The sequence below is a fragment of the Oryctolagus cuniculus genome, chromosome 11 (genome assembly GCF_051225735.1).
Source record: "Oryctolagus cuniculus isolate XC-2025 breed Fujian yellow rabbit chromosome 11, ASM5122573v1, whole genome shotgun sequence".
NCBI classification, from domain to species: Eukaryota; Metazoa; Chordata; class Mammalia; order Lagomorpha; family Leporidae; genus Oryctolagus; species Oryctolagus cuniculus.
The window spans coordinates 118,828,716-118,845,918 of record NC_142877.1 but is presented as its reverse complement, the minus strand read 5'-3'; the positions used below and the strand labels follow the sequence as shown (position 1 = coordinate 118,845,918).

Here is a 17,203-nt window from a genome sequence, read left to right as displayed (position 1 = left end):
AGAGCCGGCCGGCGGTGTGCCGCTCCCCTGCGGAAGTGGGGAAAGTGGCCAGGGGGAACCGCCCTTCCACGGAGGTGGAAGGGATAGTAGCCAACCCGGGAAGAACCAGCAGCAAACCCGGGGAGGGCCGAGCAGACGAAAGAACAGCGCAGGGTCCTGTGTCGTTCCTCCACGAAGAGGGGGAGCGACACAGAGTCCAGCTGTGCTGGGCCAACACAGCAGGTGCGCCTCTTAGGAGGGGGCCGGCGACTCTCCCGGGGCAGTGGCTGCGTGCGTGGTCACTGGAACCGTGCTGGGTAGAAGCAACGGTGGAGAAGTGAGAGGGGGCAGCCGCAGCCGCAGCCGCAGCCAAGTGAACAACCTGGCTCAGCCGCTGCCTCTAAGGACGGGAGCAGGAGTTGCAGAGAATTCCAGGAGGAGGCCTGGGGTGGAGCCTGCCTCTGGCTGGGCCCCCCCGGCCCGCATCGCATACTCTCCTCCCCTCTGCCCCCCGCTGACACACACCCTGAGCCCACTTCACAGAAGAGGCCGCAGACCACAGGGTGGGCCAGCCGCGTGGCAGGATTTGAACTCAAGGCTGTCCAACTCCTAACTCCCAGCTCCCTCACTCATTCATCCCCAGGCCTCCCCAGCCCCTGCCCTGAGCGGCCTGGCTCTGGGAACCCCGAGTCTGAAGTCCCCACCCCAGGGAGCTCACCTTGTGGGGTTGGGGGTGATGCTGGGGGCCGCATCGAGGCCTGAGTCCTCCTTCTATGCCCGGCTGAGGGAGGGACACACAGTCACAGCCCACTTGGGACCTGACAGCCGCCCGGCCAGAGCAGGGCTTGGCCCAGGGCCGCATCACCTCTGTGAGCCCCCAGTCCTTGGACTCTGAGCGGGGTGACCTGAGCGTGGGCCTCCGGGGACCGCTGCGCAGTCACTTGGAAGTCCTGGGCCCGAGCTGAATTCAGCAGCCTGAATACTCCCCTTACCGACAGCACCTGCCCCGCTGGCCGCCCCCACCTCCTCCTCTGGCCGGCGTAGGGGTCCAGGCTGCTGGGAGCGGCCGGGCGTGTGAAAGCCAAGGTCCATGCACCTTGCGTGGTTGCCTGATGAGCTCCATCCGCTCCCGGCACTGCGCGAGGCCAGGTGCAGGGCTCCTGCAGGTGCGGCAGCTGAGGCCCCGGAACCTGCAAGGCCGGGCTAGTGTCGGTACAGAGCGCCGGGGACCCAGTCCTCTCCTGAGAGGATGTGCTGCCGCCACAGGAGGGACCCGGTGGGAGGAGCCAGGGTGTCCTGGCCAGCGCTCCCTTGGGCCTCCACGTCCTTGCTGGCGGTGCTCTGTGCCAGGCCCGTGCCGGCCTCTGAAGCAGTGAGGACAGCTCCGGGCAGGCAAGGGAGTGGACAGTGGCCGGCCAGCTGCAGAGACGGGCTCGGTGCTCCGGAGCCTTCCTGAGCCGCACCTCGTGTCCCAGCTCCAGAGTCCACAGCAGCCGGCCCTCCCGGGGCCGTCCTCGGCACGCTTGCCACTGCCTGATGGAGAAAGCCCGGGGGCGAATGTGGAGTCCCCTGACCTGGGCTCAAGTGCCCCCCAGTGGCTGCCGGCTCCTTCTGTGGAACCAGGCAATGGGACCAGTGTGGGCTTCCAGTGTCTGGGCCGTGGGGCAGGCTCGGGGGACATTTGCCTCACCCCCTTGGTTGGATTCTGCCGTCTTGCTGGGGGCGTTCAGGGCAGAGCACAGCAGTAGCCCCCGAATCCCCGAGTGTCTGCCTCTCCCCCCCATCCCACTCCAGGGAGCAGGTCCTGCTGTGATGAACGCGGGGACACAGGCCGTGGGCACGTGGACTCTCTGAGCCTTTCTCTGTGGAACAAGGGACAGCCCTGATCACAGAGCTGCCCTCCGTGCTGGGCTCCAGTTGAGCTGTTTGCCGGCAGCGCCTCGTGATTTTCACAGCCACCTGCCAGTGGTTCTCCTGTGCGCTCCATTTAAATAAGCGAGCGAAGGCCCGCGTGTGCCGCCTCTCCTGGCCACGTGTGCTGCCTCTCCCGGCCGCGTGTGCAGGCTTTCCTGGCCACGTGTGCAGGCTCTCATGGCCACGTGTGCCGCCTCTCGTGGCTGCATGTGCTGCCTCTCGTGGCTGTGTGTGCCGCCTCTCGTGGCTGTGTGTGCCGTCTCTCCTGGCCGCGTGTGCCGTCTCTCCTGGCCGCGTGTGCTGTCTCTCCTGGCCGCGTGTGCAGGCTCTCGTGGCTGCGCGTGCCCGCTCTCTTGTTATCGTGCTCCACCAGTCCTGGCTGCACAGTGATGCAGCCTTCCCTGGTGCAGGGTAGGACCCCTGGGACCACAGGGCCGGAGGACCAGGGCGCGAGGGGCCTGGGCCCAGCTGAAGGCAAAGGGCAGGCTCCTGCTGGGGCAGAAATGCATGGCATGGGGGTGTGGAGAGAAGGAGAAAAGGAGGGATTGCCTTTTTTTTTTTTTTTAAGATTTATTTACTTGAAAGACAGAGTTACAGAGAGAGGTAGAGAGAGAGATACAGAGACATACAGAGAGAGGTCTTCCATCTGCTGGTTCACTCCCCAGATGGCCGCAACAGCTGGAGCTGCGCTGATCTGAAGCCAGGAGCCAGGAGCTTCTTCCAGGTCTCCCATGCGGGTGCAGGGGCCCAAGGACTTGGGCCATTTTCTACTATTTTCCCAGGCCGTAGCAGAGAGCTGAATCAGAAGTGGAGCAGCCAAGACTAGAACCGGCGTCCATATGGGATGCCAGCGCTTCAGGCCAGGGCTTTAACCTGCTGCACCATAGCGCCAGCCCCAGGATTGCCTTTTAAAAGAAAAATTGAGATTTGAGATCAAGCTTTTTCTTTTAAATTTTAACTTATTTTCATTTTATTTGGAAGGGAGAGAGAGGGAGGGAGGGAGAGAGAGAGAGAGAAAAATCTTCCATCTGCTGGTTTAGTTCCCAGACACCCACAGCAGCCAGGGCTGGCCCGACCGAAGCCAGGAACCAGGGGCTCGGGGCAGGTGCCCATGTGGGGGCAGGGCCCAAGCTCTTGAGCCATTGCCACTGCCTCGCAGGTGCTGAAGGCTGGTCAGAAGTGGACCCCAGCCACTCCGACGCGGAGGCTCCCTGCCGCCCCGGGGGAGGGAATTGCAAGGTAGCCCCACACTGGGAAACAGCCCAGCCAGTGGGCGCCCAGTGGCCGTTCTGGAGGACTGGTGGTGAGGAGTGGCCCTCAACTCCTTGCCAAGAGGGATATGGGAGCTGGGCAGTGTGCTCGGCTCTGTGCAGCACGGGGCACTGCCAGTGTGAAACACGGGGTGTGGCCAGTGCTGGGGGCAACACGCAGGTTCCTCCAAAACCTAAGGTCAGAGTGACCCCGGGAGCCGGCCTCGGGTGCTCAGATGGTCACACCCCATATTCACGGAAGCAGTAATCCCGTCAGCCCAGGGGAGGCAGCCCCACGTGCCCTGCCCGGTGTGCGCATCCACACGGGGGACGCGGGGGACGCTGTCCACTTTGGAAAGGAGGACGTCTTGTTGCAGACTGCGGTGGGGACGAACCCCGGAGACGCCGTGCAGGGCGACACCTGCCAGTCACCAGGGACGGACCCTGCAGGGTTCCACTTCCATGGGGTGCACAGAGGGGTCAGGTCCACCCAGGCGGAGAGTAGCACGGGGTCGCCAGGGGCTGGGGCAGACGGTGCGGCCAAGGAGGCTTAGGGCTGAACGGGAATCCTCCAGTTCTCCGAGAAGAGAAGGTTCTGGCTATGGTTGCCCATCAAGGCGAAGATACCTAACGGTGCCTCGTGAGCACGTGAACACGGCTAGGGGAGCAGCTTTCCAAAAACCATATTTATTTGAAACGCAGAGTGACAGGGAGTGGGGGAGGGGGAGGGAGAGAGAGGGGTGGGGAGAAAGAGAGAGAGAGAGAATCTTCCATCTGCTGGCTCACTTCCCAGATGGCCGCTCCAGCTGGGTCTGGGCCAGGCTGAAGCCAGGGGCCTGGGACGCCGTTCTCCGTCCCGGTGCCTCACACGGGCGTCACGGCCCGAGCACTCTGGTCATGCTGCACTGCTTCTCCAGGACACCCAGCAGGGAGCCGCATCAAGCAGAGCACCAGGACTTGAGCCAGCGCTCACATGGGACGCCGGCATCGCCGACCGGGTGGCTTAACCTGGTGCGCCACACGCCAGCTCCAGGATGGAGACTTTACGTTCCGTGCACGTCACCACAATCAAATAAGAAAATGAAGATTGGGGCCTCCCACAATACTGGCATTCCGTATGGGTGCCAGTTCATGTCCTGGCTGCTCCACTTATTTTTTTTTTTTGAAGGTTTTATTTATTTATTTGAGAGGTAGAATTACAGACAATGAGACAGAGAGACAGGGAGAAAGGTCTTCCTTCCACTGGTTCACTCCCCAAATGGCCGCAACGGCTGGAGCTGAGCTGATCCGAAGCCAGGAGCCCGGAGCTTCTTCCCGGTCTCCCATACGGGTGCAGGGGCCCAAGCACTTGGGCCATCTTCTACTGCTATCACAGGCCACAGCAGAGAGCTGGACTGGAAGTGGAGCATCCAGGACTAGAACCGGTGCCCTGCTCCACTTCCGATCCAGCTTCCTACTAATGGCCTGGGAAAGCAGTGGAACATGGCTCAAGTCCTTGGGCCCCTGCTATCCAAGTGGGAGACCTGGAAGAAGCTCCTGGCTCCTGGCTTCTGCTTGGCTAGGCCCCTCCCCTCTGTCTCTTCCTCTTTCTAACTCAGATTTTCAAATCAATAATCTTTAAAGAAAAGAAAAAGAGAATGCAGCCCATGCCAACCAAGCCCCTGTGAGGACTCCCTGGGGAGTTCGGCCTGGTGCACCTGCTGGTGGACCAGCCTCCTGGGCTTGTGCCCTGTGCCGCCCAGGGCCCTGCTCTCACCGGGGCCACTCTTGGTTTCATGCTGCCGTCACTGTCTTGAAATTCTGAATTTTTGGACTTGAGGACTTGCACTTCCATTTTTCACTGGGCCCTTCAAAGGCTGGTGCAGCCACTGGTCCTTAGGGAAAGAGATTCCTGCACAGAATTTGTCAGCAGCTTTGGGGATGAGTGGGGGAAGGGACGTGCGAGGTGAGGGTGAGCAAGGGAGCTGGGGCCACAGGAAGACAGCACCACCCTCCGAGGCTGGGGAACAGCAGGACCACCTGCCCTGGAGGCGGGCCCTGGGTCTCACATCACACAGAGCGCAGCAGCCCGGACGGGGCCAGGGTCACGGCAACCAGAGAAGCAGCCTGGGCCTGACCACGCTGGCGTTTGGGTCTCTCTCGGCAAAGCTCAACCCCTAGGAACTGGCCACGGGGGTTCAATTCTCACCCAGGGGACCCAGAATCTGGGTGCTGTGCAGTGCTTCGCTAGCCTCCTCGGGCCAAGATGAGAACTCGCAAGCCGCAAGCCGGAAGCCGGGCTAGGGCCTGGGGCGGGGCGGAGCCTTCCCGAGGCCTCTGGGCTGGACCTCAGCGGGAGAGGGAGGGCCCTGGGCAGCGGGACGCCAGGTCTGCGCTGGTCCCACTAGATGGAGCTAGAAGTGAGGGGAGAGGCTGAAGTGTGGGGCACCTTGGGGAGCCTCGAAACCACTGCAGGTGCTTCCCAAAGGCGGCTCGGGACTTTCCTGGGAGGCAGGAGCCTCCTGGGTTCAAATCCAGGCTCCGTCACTTAGGAGTTGTGTAAGTTTTCACTTTTCCATTGATGGAATTAAGCACTTACTAATTAATAACCAAAGGTAAAAGTGTTGGTAATACACATCTGTGATGCGAAAAATGAAATTCTTGTAGGGGAGGAGGAAGATGCGTTTCTCTTAATGGGGGCTCAGAATCAGCGTGGTCCCATCAACTGCAGGTGGTTGTGTGTCAAAGGCCCCCTACTCTGTAGCCGTACAGGAGGCGACGGTGGGCTGGACCGGGCCGGCAGCCTGACCTCACGGCGACCGAGTTACCCCATCTGTGGGCTGCTCAGCTCTCCTTCTGCTGAATTAAATAAATTTCTTTCTTTATTTGAAAGTCAGAGTTAGAAAGAGAGAGGGGAGAGGGAGAGAGAGAGAGAGAGAGAGAGGTTTCCATCTGCTGGTTCACTCCCCAGATGGTTGCAATGGCTGGAGCTGAGCCGATCCAAAGCCAGGGGCCAGGAGCTTCTTCTGGGTCTCCCACGTGGGTGCAGGGGCCCAAGCACTTGGGCCATCCTCCACTGCTCTCCCAGGCCATAGCAGAGAGCTGGATGGGAAGTGCAGCAGCCGGGACTTGAACTGGCGCCCACATGGGATGCTGGCACTGTAGGAGGCAGCTTTACCCACTATGCCACCGCACAGGCCCCTCCTTCTGCTGAATTCCGTGCCTTCCTCCGGTGTGGTCGGTTTTCCTCAAGGTTGTGGGCTGAAGTCTCTCTTTGATGCACATGGTCCCAGCTTCAGCCTAAACACCAGAGCCTCCAGCCACTCCGTATGGAGACGACTCCAGTGCCCCCTCACTGACCTCCCAGGCAAATGTCCACCCACAGACCTTCTCGCGTCCCCTCCTTGTGACCTTGGGGTCAGCCCAGGGTTTGGCTCTAGGAGTCTCTCCCAGGCTCCAGCTGTGTCACAGATTCGTAGCAGACAGACGATCGCTGGAGCAGGAAACGGATCCTGGAACGGTCCACCTTGGATGAGAGCATTTCTGCAGTTTAAATATCTCCACGCGCTGGCTCACTCCCCAGACGGCTGCAACGCCGGGGCTGGGCCAGGCCAGGCCAGAGCCAGGAGCTTCTTCCTGTCTCTCACGTGGGTGCAGGGCCCAAAGACTTGAGCCATCTTCTCTGCTTCCCCAAGGGCATCCGCAGGGAGCCGGATTGAAGTGGAGCAGCCGGGACTTGAACCGGTGCCTGTGTGGGATGCGGTGTCACAGGCAGAGGCTTCGATTCCTGCACCATGGCACCGGCCTCGGATCATGCTCTTGGAGTGTTTTTATTTTAGAAGATTGAGAGGCAGATGGAGAGAGAGAGGAGAGAGGAGGGGAGAGGAGAGGAGAGTGGAGGGGAGGGGAGAGAGGGGAGAGGGGAGAAAGAGGAGAGGGGAGCGGAGGGGAGGGGAGAGAGGGGAGAGGGGAGAGGAAGAGAGAGGAGAGCGGAGGGGAGGGGAGAGAGGGGAGAGGGGAGAGAGGGGAGAGAGGAGAGCGGAGGGGAGGGGAGAGAGGGGAGAGGGGAGAGGGGAGGAGAGAGAGGGGAGAAGGCAGAGGAGGGAGGGGGGAGAGGAGAGGGCCCATTCACTGTTTCACTCTCTATACGCCTGCAGCAGCTGGGGCTGGGGCTGGGGCTGGGCCAGGCCCAAGCAAGGAACAGGGAGCCAGGAACTCCGTCCAGGTTCTCCTGAGTGGCAGGGACCGAACTGAGCCGTCAGTCCTGCCTCCCGGGGCCTGGGAACCGAGTCACCAGCAGAGGCGGAACTCGAACCCGGTGCTCTGACGTGGGATGTGGGTGTCCTAACCCGCGTCTTACTCATCAGGCCAAATGCCAACTTCTTGGAAAGAACTTATTTTTAAAAAGATTTATTTTGGCCGGTGCCGCGGCTCACTAGGCTAATCCTCTGCCTTGCGGCGCCGGCACACCGGGTTCTAGTCCCAGTTGGGGCGCCGGATCCTGTCCTGGTTGCCCCTCTTCCAGGCCAGCTCTCTGCTGTGGCCAGGGAGTGCAGTGGAGGATGGCCCAGGTGCTTGGGCCCTGCACCCCATGGGAGACCAGGAGAAGCACCTGGCTCCTGCCATCGGATCAGTGCGGTGCGCTGGCCGCGGCGGCCATTGGAGGGTGAACCAACGGCAAAGGAAGATCTTTGTCTCTCTCTCACTGTCCACTCTGCCTGTCAAAAAATAAAAATAAAATAAAAAGATGTATTTCATTGATTTGAAAGGCGGACAGCTTCCGTTTACCGGTTCACTCTCCAAACGGCTGCAACAGCCAGGACCAGCCCAAGCTGAAGCCAGGAGCCCAGAACTCCCCGTGGGTCCCCACACGAGCGGCCGGGGCCCGAGCACGCGGGCCACCTTCTGCTGCCTCCCGGGCGCACTCGCAGGGATCCCGAGTCGGAAGCAGAGTGGCTGGGACTCACCGCCGCTCCCAGGTGGGCGCCGGGGTCCCGAGAGGCAGCTTAAGCGGCTGCATCCCAACGCCGGGCTCCCACGCTCCCGCACACATAGCTATGTTCACCTGGGAGACGCGTCTGAGTTCCCAGAATCTCTGGTCAGAAAAATTTTAAAATGTAAAATTCTGACAAATATTGAGAGACTGCCAGCCTTCAACAGCTGTGCAAACATGCAGTCCTCCCAACAGCGACCTGAGTGCCTTTGCCCACATAAAGATTTATTCATTTGGAAGGTCAGAGTCACACAGTAAGAGAGCGAGGGAGAGGGAGATGAAGAGAGAGGTCTTCCACTCACGACTCGGCCCCCAGATGGCCGCACCAGCCAGCAGGGGACCAGCCTGAAGCCAGAGGCCACGAGCTGCATCCAGGTCTCCCCGGGAAACGAACCAGGGCCCATATGGGATGCTGGTGGACTTCACCGAATTTATTATTATTATTTTATTTTAAATTTATATGAGGCAGAGTGAGAGAGAGAGAGAGAGAGAGAATATGAGAAGTCCTCCATCCACTGGTTCACTCCACAAATGGCCGCACTGGCCGGAGCTAGGCCAACTGGAAGCCAGGTCTCCCAGCAGGTGCAGGGGTCCAAGCTGACCAAGAGGCCATCGTCCACTGCTTCCCCAGGCCACAGCAGAGAGCTGGGTGGGAAGCGGAGGCGCCTGGACTCGAACCGGCACTCGGAGTTGCGATGCGGACGTGGCCATAGGACGCGGCCATAGGACGCGGACAATCACCGTGCCAGGCAGGCAGGTGCAGCCAGCACCCAACCCGGGCGGCACGCAGGCTGGGGACTGGGCTGGACTCAGGCCCTGACCCCCATCCGGCCCACTCCCACTCGGCGGCCTCAAGCCCGCGCCCCGACCCTTCTCAGCCTCGCTCGGCTCCCTGAAGATGGCGAGGGGTGTGGGCCCCCTGTTTCCTAACACCGCCGGTTCCAAGGGCGCCAGCGCGCCGGGCGGAGCTGGGGAGCCTGACCCGGAAGTGGACGCGCCCCGGCGGCAGCGTCCTCGGTTGCCAGGGCGCTGCCCCGGAAGCAGAACGAATGCGGCGCCCAGCGGGCCGCTCCGCCGAGGCAACCGGCGGCGTCTCGCGAATGCCGGCGCGCGGTTGGTGCGGGGCCGGCGCGCGGCGCGGGGCAGCCTCCACCGCGCCCCTCCGCGCTCGCAGCCCGCAGGTAGGCCGCCGCCGCGGGGGCGCCGAGGGGCGGCGGGGCGAGCGCGCATGCGCGGGCGCCGGGGCCGGCCGCGCGCCCCCGGGGGGCTCTGGGCGGACCCGCGCGCCCGCGACGCCTGCGCCCGCCGCGAGCTCCTGCCGACGCGCCGAGGCCTCCGGACGCTCGTTGTGGCCGGCTTGCCCGGTGCGAATGCAGGCTGCTGTCCCTCTGCGGGGCTCGCGCGCCGGGGCGGGGGTCTGGGGCGGCCTCTCGCCGGCCCGTGTCCCCGTCGGTGAGGGGCCGAAGCGTCGCGGAGCCGCCGCCGGACGCGGTCTCCGCGCGAGCCGGCCGTGTGGCGCCGGGAGAAGGGCCGGGCGCTGGGCGCTGGGGCTGCGGGCGCGGGCAGAGGGCGGGCAGTGCCGTCGCCGGGTGGTCGTTCGCTGCGCTCCTGAACGCCATGGGGTGCTGGACAGCGGCGCAGGGCGCAGGCCCTGGTCCGGTGGGGGCTTGAGCGAGGCGGGGGAGGGGTCTTCTTGAGCGGCAGCCCTGGGCCCTGCTGGCTCTTTGTGCCCAGGGGGTCGTGACGGCGGCCTGGCCCCGCCTGGTGCTCCCTGCTCCTGGAAAAGCCGCGGGGTTCCGTGGGTGCTGGGGGGGGGGGGGTCTCTCCCGCCGCCTGGCACAAAGGGCACTTGTTCGGAACTCATTTCTGGATTTGTGCGAGTTTCCCAGAGCCCCTGGTGTGCGTTCCGGGGGTTCGGCACGCGGCCATGTGTGTAGATGTGCAAGCCCCAAATGCAGGGGTGAGGCCGCGTCTTCGCCAGGGTGAGCCGGGGTGGAGTTTCCCGAGCTGGCGACAGCGTCCCGGGCCCCCTCCTGGAGCGCAGGGGTGCGTGCATGGTTGGGTGGCACCTGCTTCTCCCAGGCTCTGGTCCAGGGGCCGGTGGACTAAGCCATTATGTCCAACAGGAGCAGCATGGAGGAGGTCGGACGGGAGTCCCTCTCCCTTGTCCGTGGGTTTGCTTTATGTAGCTTTATCTTACCTGTGGTCAACCACGGCCCAAAGACACGAAATGGAAAATTCCAGAAACAGACAATGCACGAGTTTCAAATTGCGTGCCGTTCAGCCTCGGGCGGGACCCCTTCCCCGGGCCACTGCATCCTCGCCGTGTGTGCCCTTGATGGCTGTGTGGACCAGACCAGCGGCCGGGGTTTGGCAGTGCCTGCGGCCGACTCACCGTTGTGTTACTTAATAGTGGCCCCGAAGCAGGGGTTGGTGGTGCTCAGAATTGGTACTTGGAGAGGGGAGCTGTGCTGGGCCCCTCTAAGTGCAAGGTGCACGTATGCATGGGAGGGCTGTCGTACCTGTGGGCCTTGGTGCCCTCTGTGGATTCAGGCACCGCGGGCGGGTCTGGCCGTGTCCCTGTGGGTTAACGCAGCCCTCCGTAAAGTGATGTTGTGGTGGGCAGTGAGGCCCGAGAGGTGACCTTTGAGAAGAGGCAGATCTGGGGCAGGAGCCGAGCCCTAAGACAGGAGGGCCAGGGGCTGGCTGGAGAGGGGTGGTGGCAGACGGCAGGAAGCCCCCTGTGGATGGGAGGGGGTGGGATAACAGATGAAGGAATCCATGGTTAAACTGCGGGTAAGAAGGGCCAGGATGCCCAGGGAGCAGCTGCTTCGTCCCACCTCCTCGGCCCCAGGAGACCCTCTGCACAGGGACGCCGTGCGCCGGCGTGCACGTGGGTGAACTGTGGGGGTCTCTCTCGATTCTGTGATCTGAACATCCGTCCATGTCTTAACTTTGTTTTAGGTGAAGACCAGAGGCGAGAGTCGGGGAGACCAAGGAGAACCTGGCTGTCCCTGTGGCTCCATGCTTCCCTATGGTAGGTGCGGCCCGGGCTGACCCGTTGGTGACCGTCTGTCCACGCATGGCCGTGAGGGTGGTTGACCGCGACCTCGGTGGGTTTGGGGCCCTGCACCTGGAGGCAGGTGCGCCTGGTGGAGACCGGAGGAGCCTCCTCTGCTGCCAGGTGCTGCCCTTGCTTCTGCGTCGGCCTCGGGTGTGGTTTCCAGTCTGGGAGCGGCCGCATGGGTGTTGCCTGGGGGGTGGGCAGTGCCTGGCCCTGCAGTCGGGCTCCAGGGGGCAGAGCACGACCAGGCTTTGGCCAGGACTCCGGGCTCTCCCCGCTGAAATTGAAGCGCAGTGAAAACCGGAAGTCCCTCGGCCACTCGGGGGGCTCCGCCGGCGGCTGTGGGGACCTGGGGATTTGCTCCCCTGGAGCGGGAGCCAGCAGCGTGTGGCCACTGCCGGTCCCTGTCTGCTGTGAGGGACTGCTAGGCCCAGGCGTTTGTACAGCACCACGCAGCTGCTTTCTGTTTTAGAGACTGACTTGTTTATTTGAAAGGCAGAGTTAGAGAGAGAAAGAGAGAGATACAGAGATACGGAGATACGGAGACAGGGAGATCTTGCATCCAATGGTTCACTCCCCGAATGGCTGCAGTGGCCAGCACTGGGCCAGGCCAAAGACAGGAGCCAGCAGCTCCATCCCAGTCTCTCTTGGGCCATCTGCCACTGCTTTCCCAGGTGCACCAACAGGGAGCTGATTGGAAGTGGAGCAGGCCAGCGCCGCGGATCACTTGGTTAATCCTCTGCCTAGCGGCACCGGCACCCCAGGTTCTCGTCCCGGTTGCCCCTCTTCCAGGCCAGCTCTCTGCTGTGGCCCGGGAGTGCAGTGGAGGATGGCCCAAGTGCTTGGGCCCTGCATCTGCATGGGAGACCAGGATAAACACCTGGCTCCTGGCTTTGGATCAGCGTGGTGCGCCCGCCGCAGCGCGCTGGCCGCAGCGGCCATTGGAGGGTGAACCAACGGCAAAGGAAGACCTTTCTCTCTGTCTCTCTCTCTGTCCACTCTGCCTGTCAAAAAAAAAAAAAAAAAAAAAAAAAAAAAGAAGTGGAGCAGCTAGGACTTGAACTGGTGCCTGTGTGGGATGCTGGTGTCACAGACGGTGGCTTAACCCGCTACGCCACAGCCCCGGCGCCAGCACCTCCGAGAGCGATCCCATGTGCCCTGTGTGGTGACCCTGTTGTCATCATCATGTTGAAGCCAGGGGTCACAGAGGAGGCGACGGGCTGTGTGGGGCGAGGCAGCCTTCACAGCAGGGCTGTCCTGGGTTTGAATTGGGCAACCACGGCTCCCTTGGGTCTGGCTTTTCTTTTTTTCCTTTATTTTATACTGAAATTTATTTATTTGAGAAACACACACAAGACTGCGGTTTACTGGTTCACTCCCCAAATACCTGCAGTATCTTAGCCTGAGGCAGGGCCAAAGCCAGGAGCTGGGAACTCCATCCAGACAAGGGCGTAGCTGCCTCCAGGGCCTCCTGAGTGAGGAGCAGAGCCAGGCGTGGACCCGCACGTTCTGACGTGGGGTGCAGGTGTGTAATTATCAGGCCGGAGGCCGGCCCCTTGGGCCTGGTTCTTCATGTTTTTAATTTTTTTAAAGATTTATTTATTTATTTTTATTTCAAAGGCAGAGTACAGAGTGGCAGAGGCGAGAAAGTCCTCCCTCCGCCAGGTCACTCCCCAGATGGCCATCATGGCTGGAGCTGGGCCGGTCCGAAGCCAGGAGCCTCCTCCAGGTCTCCCACACCGGCGCAGGGGCCCAAGGACTTGGGTCATCTTCCGTTGCTTTCCCAGGCCGTAGCAGAGAGCTGGATTGGAAACAGAGCAGCTGGGATTCGAACTGGCGCCCATATGGGATGCCAGCACTGCAGGTGGCAGCTTTACCCACTATGCTACAGCGCCGGCCCCTTTAATTTTTTTTTAAAGTATTTATTTAAGTATTTATTAAGACACGCCCGCAGATCTTGTGTCTGCTGGTTCACTTCCCAGATGGCTGCAACGGCCGGGGCTGGGCCAGGTGGAGGCCCCGTCACCCGGCTGGGGCGCTGCCTTCCCCGGTGCTGCTGCCTGCGGGCGGTGCTGTCACGGCAGGCCTCCTCCCTGAGCTGTGTGAGCCGCACGTCCCTGCCTTTGCCCCTCACACGACCCCCAAAGTTGAGCTGCTGCAAGGCCACCAGCAGGGGCAGCGGGGCCCCGGCTCTCCGGCCTGGCCGCTGTGGACCGAGTCTCTGGGGAGACTGCCCGTGGAAGTGCCCCCAGTTCAGCCTTCTGGGGTGGCAGCTGGGAGGGGAGCTGGGAGCTGGGCGGGTTGAGAGCCAGACTGTCCACAGGAGGACGCCAAGCTCCAGGAGGCCAGGGAGTGCTCGGTGTTGTGCACTGGGACCGGCAGACGGGGCTCATGGTCAGTCAGTGGGAACCGACCGCCAGCGTGCCCCGGCTCAGCTGGGCCCCGGGTGCAGAGCGGTGAAGGCCTCCAGCCAGGACAGTGGGGGTTAAACAGGGAATTACGGGGTGCTAAGTTCCTGGTGACCAGGCTGACTGTGTAGACGAAGTTTGTGGATGTGCCTTAGGCAGACAGCGAGGGGAGAGGGCCGCAGGCAGGGACCAGCCTGTGCCAAGGCCCTGAGGTAGACGAGAGTGGACAGAGAAGTCCCGTGTGGCAAGAAGAGAGGGAGCAGGGGGAGGTGGGGGAGCAGGTGAGGGCAGGTGTCTGCGTGTCCTGGGCACACGGGGCAGCCGCGGAGGGTGTCGGATGCAGGGGTGTGGTTGGTGGGCACAAGCAGCCTCTCCATGGCTAGGGAGCAGAGCGGCACGGGGTGGGGGAGGGGAGCTGGGATTGGGTTAGCTGTGCCCATGTCCTCTGTGTCCTGGGAGGTCGTGCTGCGCCCGCTCCTGGGGCAGCCTGCCCCACCCCCCCGAGCAGGGCCCAGGCTCCCGCTGCCGCCTCTGCCCTCCTTACGTGGCTGGCGATCGGTGAACTGCTGCCTCCATCCCCCTAGGCCTGGCTCAGCTGGTGTCAGCCTTGGCACAGTGACATCTGTGCGTCACTGGGTGCTGAGTGGCATCCGTGGCCCCTCCCCTGGGGCAGTGGGGATGCCCTGGCAGGGCGGGGTCCGAGAGCAGGGAGCTGGGGCTGAAGCCGTGTCCCCTGTGGGCGTGGTCTCTTGCAGGAGGATGGCGGGCAGAGTGAAGTGGGTCACTGACATCGAGAAGTCCGTGCTCATCAATAACTTCGAGAAGAGAGGATGGGTCCAGGTGTCGGAGAACGAGGACTGGAACTTCTACTGGTGAGTCCGCAGCTGGGCTCGTGGTGCTGCCGAAGCTGCCGAGAGTGGTTAGTACCCCCGGCAGCAGCTCGGCAGGGGTGGGTCGTGGGACCTAGGCCTCTCCTGCTGCCTGTTCTGTCCCGTTTCATGGTGTTCCGGCCAAGGCACCTGGTGGCCCTGTGGAGGGCTAGCGTGCACGTGGGCTGTGGCTGACCCGGGGCGTCAAGTCCACGGCGCTGCAGCATGGCCACAAGGGGTGACCCTGCGGGACAGGGCGAGGATCGAGCCCGCACCCACCTTCCTGCGCGCTGCTTATGGTCAGCGACTTGGGGGCTTTCTTGCCCTGTGGATCCCCCGGCCCCTGGGGCTCACCGTCCCTGCTGCCGCCTGCCCTCCTCCCAACTTCTCTTCCCCTGCCCCCAGACCCAATTTATCAGGCTGCTTGGCTTCCCTGTTTACCTATAGACATTTCTTTATGCATCCTCTGCCCCCTCCACACACACACTGTCCTGAGACATGTCCGCAGACACACACAGGCACACTTTCTACTGAAGCACATGCCCACAGGGACACACACACACACACACACACACTGTTCTGACACACACCACACACACACACACACACATACTGTTCTACACACACCACACACCTGCAGGTACACACACACACACGCATGCCCTCTGCTGAAACACACACCTGTAGGCACAGGTGAATCCTCTCCTTACACACATACCTGCAGGCACACACACACACAGGCATGCCCTCTGCTGAAACACACACCTGTAGGCACAGGCGAATCCTCTCCTTACACACACACCTGCAGGCGCACACACACACACACGCATGCCCTCTGCTGAAACACACACCTGTAGGCACAGGCGAATCCTCTCCTTACACACATACCTGCAGGCACACACACACACACACCCTCTTAGCACCTGCCAGCACACACACGCCCTCTCCTAACGCACGTGCTGCAGGCATGTGCACACTCTGGTGAGCCCTAGCGCGTCCTTTGCAGATGGGGTGCGTCCAGGGGTTAGGAGCCCAGATGGGAGGCAGGTTCGTGCCAGAGTTCACACCCCGGCTCACCACGTGGTGAGGGCATGGCCCCTTCTCGTGGGTTGTGGGGCCTGCGCTCTCCCTCGGGGAATACGATAGGGCGGTGCACGGCAGGCGTGGCCTCAGGTTCTGGCAGCTTCCACTGCCTCCACTGGAAACCCGCAGGGGCCCTGAGCTGCCACGCGAGGTGTTACAGCGGGACTGAGGCTGGGGATTCCGAAAGACGAGAGGGTTATCCTGGCTCGTGGCTCTGAAAGCTGGGAATTCCAAGGGCGCCGTGCTGGCGTCTGGTGCGGGCCTTCACCCTGGCGTCGTGATGTGGCCAAGGACTTCACTCAGCAAGAGAGCAAGGGCGCTACACAGAGCTTCCCCAGGAACCCACTGACCCCTGAGAGAACGGGACCGTTCGGAGGGCAGGTCAAAGGTCAGCATTGCTGCGCTGGGCAGGAGGTTTCCAGCATGTGAAATTTGGGGCACAGCCCAGAGAGCAGAAGGTGGCCACATTGAGACTCGTGCCACCGTGGCCGCATGTGGGCCCGCCGAGGTGCTGGGCGTGTGACGCGGCTGCCCTGCGGCCTCAGTCAGGGACGCGTGGAGCGGGAGCAGGCTCAGCCGACCCCGGCCCTGATCTTCGTCCACAAATCCAGGCGATCCAGTAGAATGGTTGTCGGCCCGAGGTGCTCACGTAGGCGACTTGCCCGGTGCGTGTGGGTTCCCTTGTTCCAATGACCGTGCAGCCAGAAGGAATCTTTGGGTGCTGTAGGCTCCTCTTTAGGTTGGGGCTGTGGGGTCCGGGGTTGGGGGGACCAGGGGCCCTGGCGGGAGAAGCCATGAGACAGCTGCCTTGTCCCATGGCTCTGAGTCCTGTGGGGCTGCTGGCCCGTCCCTACAAGCTCCTCCCCGGCCCCCTGTGGGGTTGGAGGGGCTGGGAGGGTGGCAGGGGGACTGTGGCTTTCCCTGAGGATTAGAAGGAACCCCTGTGTCTTTCAAGGTTGTTGTCCCTAGTGGGTTCTCCAAGGTTATGCAGAGCTGACTCAGGGCCCCTGACCTGCCGAATCTGGGTGCAGATATCACGTGGAGTGCGAGTGAGAGAGAGCCCTCATCCGCCAGTTTACTCTCTAAGTTCCTGCAACAGCCGGAGCTGAGCCAGGTCAAAGCCAGCACCTGGGAACTCCAGGTGTCCCACGTTGGTGGCCAGGACCCGGTACGTGAGCCATCACCTGTGGCCTCCCAGGGTGCACTTCATTAGGAAGCTGGGGTCAGGATGGAGCCAGGGCTCAAACCCAGGCACTGTGAGGTGGGGTACAGCCTTCATTCTTAGTCTTTTTTTCTTTTTAGAAGATATGCAGAAGGCAGGGTTACACAAAGGAAGAGAGAGAGAAAGGGAGAGGTTTTCCATCCACTGGCTCATCCCTTAAATGGCCACAGTGGCTGAGGCTGGGCCAGACTGAAGCCAGAGTCAGGAGTTTCTTCCCGATCTCCCACGTGGTGCTAGGGCCCAGGCTCTTGAGCCATCTTCTGTGGCTTTCCCAGGTGCGTTAGCAGGGAGCTGGATTGGAATTGGAGCCGCTGGGTCTCGAACTGGCACCCAGGTGGGATGCTAGCATCCCATGCGGTGGCTTAACCCGTTAGCCACAACGCTGGCCTCAAGGGATGTGGGCATCTTAGCCGGCAGCTTAACTGCTAGGCCAGACACCTGC

At 62.1% G+C, this 17,203-nt stretch overlaps 1 protein-coding gene across 4 annotated transcripts in view; it reads left to right on the top strand.

The window, feature by feature from the left end:
* The first annotated feature begins 9,139 nt into the window (after positions 1 to 9,139).
* TTLL1 (TTL family tubulin polyglutamylase complex subunit L1) overlaps positions 9,140 to 17,203 on the top strand; it is a 34,085-nt gene continuing 26,021 nt past the window's right edge. For 2 of the 4 annotated variants that reach the window (XM_070053005.2, XM_070053004.2), the window contains exons 1-3: positions 9,140 to 9,296; positions 11,080 to 11,152; positions 14,343 to 14,459. In XM_070053005.2, the coding sequence (XP_069909106.2) occupies positions 14,347 to 14,459 (113 nt within the window). In that variant the 5' untranslated portion in view covers positions 9,140 to 9,296; positions 11,080 to 11,152; positions 14,343 to 14,346. Of the gene's footprint in view, positions 9,297 to 9,340; positions 9,480 to 11,079; positions 11,153 to 14,342; positions 14,460 to 17,203 lie in introns of those variants that run through there. The other 2 variants (XM_070053008.2, XM_070053007.2) reach the window with 1 other exon arrangement.